The following is a 6,983-nucleotide window of genomic DNA, read 5'->3' on the forward strand; positions in this document are numbered from 1 at the left end:
AGCCAGTGTGCTATATATACACCTGCTCAGATACGCACTTAAAGGCTTAGTGGTAGTTATTGTAGTCCCAAAGAACTTCTACAGGTGCAAAATATTCAGCTTTCTCTGATTTTAACTGCAAAAATGTGTTATTTCACCTCCAACCAGAATAGAATATTCTAAGCAAATGTACTTTTTTGGCAAAACAGATGTAATTGTCATATAATTAAAAATAAAAAACACCCCGAAGGGCTTTTGAGCGAGGGCCCACAACATCAGGAAACCCCTCCAATCCCCACAAGCAGTCCTGCAACGCAATACGATGCACGCAGACGAGTGTGCGGTTCGCATGTCTTGCTGGATGTGTTTAAAGCTCAGCAGCCCCTGTATCATGTTGCAGCACTTAAAGTTTGCAGCCGGGCCAACATTTCATCAAAGAAATACTTTGATGGCACATTCTGCCTCTTATCAAACCGCCCTCGCCGTGCTTTTATAGGCACACCGCTCAACAGACTTTAATGATGCCTCCATTGTCTCTTCCCTTCTCTTCTCTTCTCGAGTGGTGTGTGAGAACACGTCATATCGGATGTTTCCGTTATTCAGCTGTTAAGTCGCCCAGAGCGGAGGAACTGCTTGTAAAACCGTCGTCTGGGTTGAATAAATCCCTGCAGGCGTAGCACGTAGAGTAGACCTGACAGGTGTTTAGTTGAGGTGTGTTTTATTCATGACACACATGTAGTTTTGAGCGGAGGATTTCACACGTTGGTCTGTGTGCAGTAATACTCTCTGGCCTTTGAACTGCCACTGGCCTCACTTTCGCCGCTCCTCTTCCTCCGTTTCAACCTACTTTTCCTGTGATGAATGGGACTGGGCCTCCTGCGAGGCTGCTGGTACTGAACCAGATCAGCCTGAGGTGGCTGCTTAATCCCGTTAGGAAATGTGGGTCACTAATGTCTATTTTTAAATGTCGGCTGAGGGAAAGCCCAGGTAGAGTAGTAAGGACCCAACGACAGTAACGCTCCAAATTTCATTAGCATTGAGACGGCTTGTTGATGAGCAGGGAATCCTCTTACTGATTTTGCTTCATATTAAATCATTTGAAGCACCGTGTGATGTTCTGCTAGTGTACTTATCAATGCTTCCTAGTAGAGCTAAAACAATCAGACAAAAAAATCAACACAAATCAAAAGTGCCGGCGGTGCCTACATGTACCAGGATGCATTGCGTGCGAGCTTCCGACGCTGAGGTTCCCCGTCGGCCGTATTCTCTTGCACCATTAATGCAGTGAATTATTTTTTCTTCCATTCTTGCTTTAAACATAACTCGTTGCCACATCACTTAATTCCAGTGGTGATAGACTTCTTAAAGGAGTCCTTAAGCAGCGTGTGATTCAGAGGTATGAAACTATGAGCGATGAGTGTTGATGAGTGGAGGCATGAGAAGCTGTGATTCATGTCTCCCCTCGGTGCTCCCGAGGTGGTGAGGAGACACTTTTCCTTAAAACTAATGCCTAGTGATTTGCTTACACACACGGAGCACGCTTGTCTTCACCAGCTGGTCGTCAGACAAGGTTATGACTTGAGAATGTGTACTCAGCACCACGTGGATCAGTTGTGCCATATTTACTCATTCAGAAAAAATAAATATGTTTTTAAGTCGGGAGATGCTAAAACATTACTGCATGGCCGCTTTGTTTTGACAAAATATCCCCAGTGCTGCTGAGGCATGCATACGTCCCCGATGCGGAGCACTTATCCTCTGCTAATACCAAGAGAAAATAATGAGGCCTTGCTTACTTTTGTCGTCTGCCGGGGATCATTGCTCCGTGTGAGTAAAAGGCCTGTTGTTTAAGTCTCCACGGAGAGAGGCTGAGGACCTCTTCAGTCCGCCTCTCTCATTATTGATGAAGTGGCTCTCACTGTTCTGTTTCAAAAAGCAATCTCCACTCCAATTGACTGCACTGAAACATGCATTATTTATGTTTGTTTGTGTGCATGTTGCATTGCTTTCCCAGACTTTTGTACGATTATCTGTCAGATACAATTAATCTCCAACTGTCGAGTTTAATACATAAAGAGTTGATCTAATGTTACTGTTGAATTATAACGTGCATCATGTTTGTTTTAAGGAATCACTGATTGGAAATCGTAGTGAGATGCTAACTGGAGCTGCAGACCTGTACTGTAACAAGCACACGTTGGTTATATGTACCAATAGCGTTTAAGACATTCCACTTGAAAGCTAGCAAGCTAGGCTAACTAGCGTCCACTCGGAAAGTAGAAGTTAGTAAGCTAGGCTAACTACAGTTAGTGTACTGTGTGTACGACTGAATTTAATGAGACACGCATAAGAAAGAAGTGCCATTAAACAGTATCTTTCTACACCTTTTACTCACTCTTGATACGCGGAGCAGCCATCTTGGATTTTGAGGTTGCTGCTCCAGTTGAAATTTCTAAATGGGAAGTCAAGAATGCCGACTTTCCCAGTTCAAATGGAACGCCCCATTAGCCTTGCTTGCTAAGCACTGATTTTACTGGCATGAATAAATGAAACGCAGACACTTTGGCCCTTCTAGCACAAACGTCAAGTCGCTTCCCGCAGAGACGCGTCGAGATCTTCACTCTTTGACCTTTTTTTGAACCCAGGCCACGCATTCCACCGTCTGGTTTACAGCTCACGTTCATGATTCGTGATGTTTCAGCTCTTCCTACAGCTGCGCAGACATCGAGCTGAGCATTTACAACCGCGTTGTCGTGTCAAAGGTCAGATGAAACCGAGATAGTTTTCTGTGCCGGACCTCATCAAGGAGGCCGTCCGTGGAAACCAACAAGTCAACATTTTGACGTGTCGTCTCCCGTGAATGGGCCATGAATAGAAAATGTTTCATGTTTTTTATTTTTATATATATATATTTATATATTTCTCTCATGTTCCGCCCATCTAATGCATGTGTGCATCCACTATTGATATTCTGTATAGCAGTGAAAATTCTATTATCAGTGTATGAGTGACAATAGTAGCTTCTTTCTAGCTTCAAACACAACCTGAGCTTTCAGCCTGGGTCCTCCCATTGTTCTGCTTCATCTCTTTCTCTGCTGCTTTAACCCCCGAGGCCAGTGGGATATTCTCTGCGCCACCCCCCCCCTTCCCAGTCTACAGCGATCACAATACATCTCTCTGCTCACTAATACACCCCTTGAAATAGGATTCATCTCCAATGGTACTGCTCTCTGGCAACAGCGCCTTTGGTTATCGGAGGTTCTTGTAGCCGATGGCAGTTCGTCATTGGCCCTCTTTTTTCGTTGGCAGGGCCGGTGCTCAGCCGCCCACAGAGCCGCGGTAGCAGCTTGTTGTGACTGGCTGTGTAAAGAGTTATTATCTTCCCTTGTTCTAGCGGCTCCTGCTCCGACGCCGCTGACCTTCATTATCTGCGGATGCAGTCGGACCCAGACGTCAGCGTTTAGCCCAGTTGGCAGCTCGCTCTGTTTACTTTTTCCACTTCCTATCTTCTACTTTCTTTTTCTTGCGTGCTGGGAAATTACCTCCTGTGCCTTTTTTTGTTTTGTGTTGTTGAGCTGACGTCAGATGCAAAAGCAATATAATGTAACTCCACTGGAGGAGCCTCAGCTGTAGGACAATGTTAGCCGGCCTCATACAGCGCAGTGACAGAAGGTGGAAGAGATGGAAGCTTCCTCTCTTATATTTTCAATCTTCTGATGTCCTCTCTCACATTGTCCCCTCGAGCACAGTAGCTGTATCAGGCCCAAGCCCCACTCCACCATTGTGCTTTTGTTATTGTGCATTGGCTGGACTTTCATTGGGTGCATCTCATTGATCATTTGCACATACATTTATTATATCTGGTTGTAAATTAATTGTAAAAAACTAATTGTAGAAATAATTCAGTAGCCTAAATTATTGAGAGAAATTTATGTAAATCTATTCCTGAGGTATAGTGATCTCTAGCATCTATCTATGGATAGATTAAATAATATTATTTCATACATCATACAGGTTAATAGGAGGAATTACAGGTGATGAATAGAAAATCTTTCTTTGATTTATGGTTTATGATGGCTGACCGGATCAGTTTTTATCCAGTGAGGATGAAGAAGTTAGGAATGATAAAATAAGGGTTTTAGGATGCACTCGTTATCTTAAATGCTTCCTTGTTCCCTCCTCTTCATATCTCCAGGATGACAACTGGGGCGAGACCACCACGGCCGTCACGGGCACGTCGGAGCACAGCCTCTCCCAGGAGGACATCGTCCGCATCACCAAGGACCTGGAGGACAGCGTGGGCCTCGACTGCCGCCGCTACTTCACCCTGGCCCTGGCCGTGGTCCTGGGCCTGCTGGTGTTCCTGACGCCGATCGCCTTCCTGGTGCTCCCCCACCTCCTCTGGCCGGAGAAGCTGCAGAGCTGCGGCACGGCGTGCGAGGGCCTCTTCATCTCCGTGGCCTTCAAGCTGCTCATACTGCTGCTGGCCGTCTGGGCGCTCTTCTTCAGGCAGCCACGGGCCGGCCTCCCGCGGGTCTTGGTGTTCAGGGCGCTGCTCGCCGTGCTGGTGCTGCTCTTCGTGGTCGCGTACTGGCTGTTCTACGGCGTCAGAATACTCGACTCGCAGGTGGGTTTGGAGACGGGAATGCGGGCGTGAAATATGATAATATCACTGCTCGTAAGTGCACGGTAACTAAAAATAAACATGGGAATTCAAGTTGTCAGACACACACTAAACTAAATATTTCCAATAGCAGTGGGAGAGGTCTCGTTTATTGGAGACACATACATTTTTAATGCCTTTTAGGAGCTCAAAGAAATCACAACCAACCAAAAGAGATATTTGGTTTCCCCAGCGCTGTGTTTACTGTGAGAATCATAATTTAAAATCCCGGTTGGTCCCTCATTCAGAATGCATGTAGGAAAACAGTAAAATGCTTGCAATCCTTTGAAATGTGTCTAAATATTCATACGCTCTACATCTTGTCTTACATGTGTACGATCTTTTTTTTTTATATCCCTGCAGTAATATTTTTTGGGGGAAATGTTTACTGCATTTGCATGTAGTTTAGATTCAGTGTATACTCTGCGTATATGTCATCAGGCAGCACAACTGACCCTTTAATATTGTCGCAGGATGAGAACTACCAGGGCATCGTGCAGTACGCCGTGTCGCTGGTGGACGCCCTGCTGTTCATCCACTACCTGGCCATCGTGCTGCTGGAGCTCCGGCAGCTCCAGCCGTGCTTCTCCGTGTGCGTCACGCGCTCCACCGACGGCGAGATGAGGCACTACAACCTGGGACAGCTCAGGTGAGGAAGCACGGGGAGCGGCCAGCTGCTTTTTTCAATGTTGTCCGCTCATATCTTCTCATATCTTCTACAAACGTGGCAAGACGATGTGTGTCAATGGTTGATTTCTTCAAACAGCTAGGCACTGGAGTTTTTATCAAACGTCACCCAAATGAGAGGAAATACTGTGTTTGTTGGGGACTATTTTCAGCGCCGGATTAATCGGCATTTGGGGTAGCAGGGCGGTGTATGTGGGATCATGACAGAATACACTACAGTGTGTGTGTGTGTGTTTCTGTGTGTGTGTTCATGGTAATGAAGCAACATGTCAGCCAGTAAACGGTGTGGCTCATTGGTGTGAACAATGGAGCTCGATGGCACAGAGGAAGGAGATAAATCAGCCTCTGATTGGTCTTTTTATGGGACTGTTTGCAATAACAATCATGTGAATTAACGACTTTTTTTCGCAACAGAGTGTTATTCAGCTTTCTCACTGAGGAATCGGTGGATGCGGCTAGCATTGAGAGCAAGTTTAGCGGAATACCCAGATGTGCATGTAGAGAGAGAGAGAAGACAGAAGGAGTAAGGGGAATGGACAAGATGCAAGGTAAAGTGAGCCATGTTGATAGATGATAGAGGAGGAGAACATGGGAGGGGGGGGTGAAAGAAGGGAAAAGGGGGATGTGTGGGCGAGATGAAGGCGGAGGGAGAGAAAGAAACTGGGACACCTCAAGTGAGAGAGACATACACTGGTGACACATTCATAAATGGGAGGAAGTAACTCATACAAGAGGCTGAGAGAAAGGAAAAGAGAAAAGGGAAGATGGAAGAAAATGCAGAGACAAGAAGGCGTGCAGACTAAGTGGCTGATGGGGAGAGGAAACCATGCCGGGAGGAAAACAACGAAAAAAAAGAAAAAAGGAGAGGGTGGGGAAGACTTCAGAGAGGAAAGTCCTCAGAAAAGAGCAGCGCACAAAGGGCGGAGTACAGAGGGAAGACCCAGGAGACGGAGGCAGGGAGAGCCAGAATAGAGAACGAGGGATTAATACTTAATGGTAGGCTAGAGTTGAAGAATCCTAACATGTATGTGGGAATGAATGAAAGGAACTGTGTGTGTGTGTGTGTGTGTGTGTTTGTCAAAGAACAGCTCCGACCAGACCAACCAGGTTTTTATGACCTTACTACGTATCTCTGAGCAAAAACAGGAAGATCCCATTTTTTTACGCCAAACACATCAGCTCCCCAGTCTCGCATACGCTCATAAATCATGATGGATTTATAGACGGGCCTCTTTTATGACCGGACGGATGAAGCATCATCCCCCACATCTGCTCCCACACTCAGGTCTTATCTTTCTGTAGTTGTGCAGGTGGACTGGTTCACACTTTGTGTCTTGAAGTTTGAACTTTTACTGACTCCTCTCTGTGACCTCCATAAGAAAACCAGATAAATCTGATGAGGTCTGTGTGGCTGCTCCACTAAAATCTCACTTGATAACCATTTGCCATAAATCATCAATTCCTTGAAGTAAGTGTCTTTGGCTGGAATTATATAGCACAGGAAAGTCTTTGAACCCAAACCTTTCAGTTAAAAAACAACAACAATCCAAATCACCACATTTAGAGATACGAGGTAAATGCATGGCATTGGTAGAAACGGGTCAGGCGTGTGTGTGTGTGTGTGTGTGTGTGTGTGTGTGTGTGTGTGTGTGTG

At 45.7% G+C, this 6,983-nt stretch overlaps 1 protein-coding gene across 4 annotated transcripts in view; it reads left to right on the forward strand.

The window, feature by feature from the left end:
• LOC116386004 (vang-like protein 1) overlaps window positions 1-6,983 on the forward strand; it is a 35,159-nt gene that overhangs the window by 20,499 nt on the left and 7,677 nt on the right. For all 4 annotated transcript variants that reach the window (XM_031851911.1, XM_031851910.1, XM_031851913.1 and 1 more), the window contains 2 exons: window positions 4,175-4,606; window positions 5,116-5,291. In XM_031851911.1, the coding sequence (XP_031707771.1) occupies window positions 4,175-4,606; window positions 5,116-5,291 (608 nt within the window). The remainder of the gene's footprint in view (window positions 1-4,174; window positions 4,607-5,115; window positions 5,292-6,983) is intronic.

Source organism: Anarrhichthys ocellatus, unplaced genomic scaffold (assembly GCF_004355925.1).
Source record: "Anarrhichthys ocellatus isolate YVR2014 unplaced genomic scaffold, GSC_Weel_1.0 scaffold12, whole genome shotgun sequence".
NCBI lineage: Eukaryota > Metazoa > Chordata > Actinopteri > Perciformes > Anarhichadidae > Anarrhichthys > Anarrhichthys ocellatus.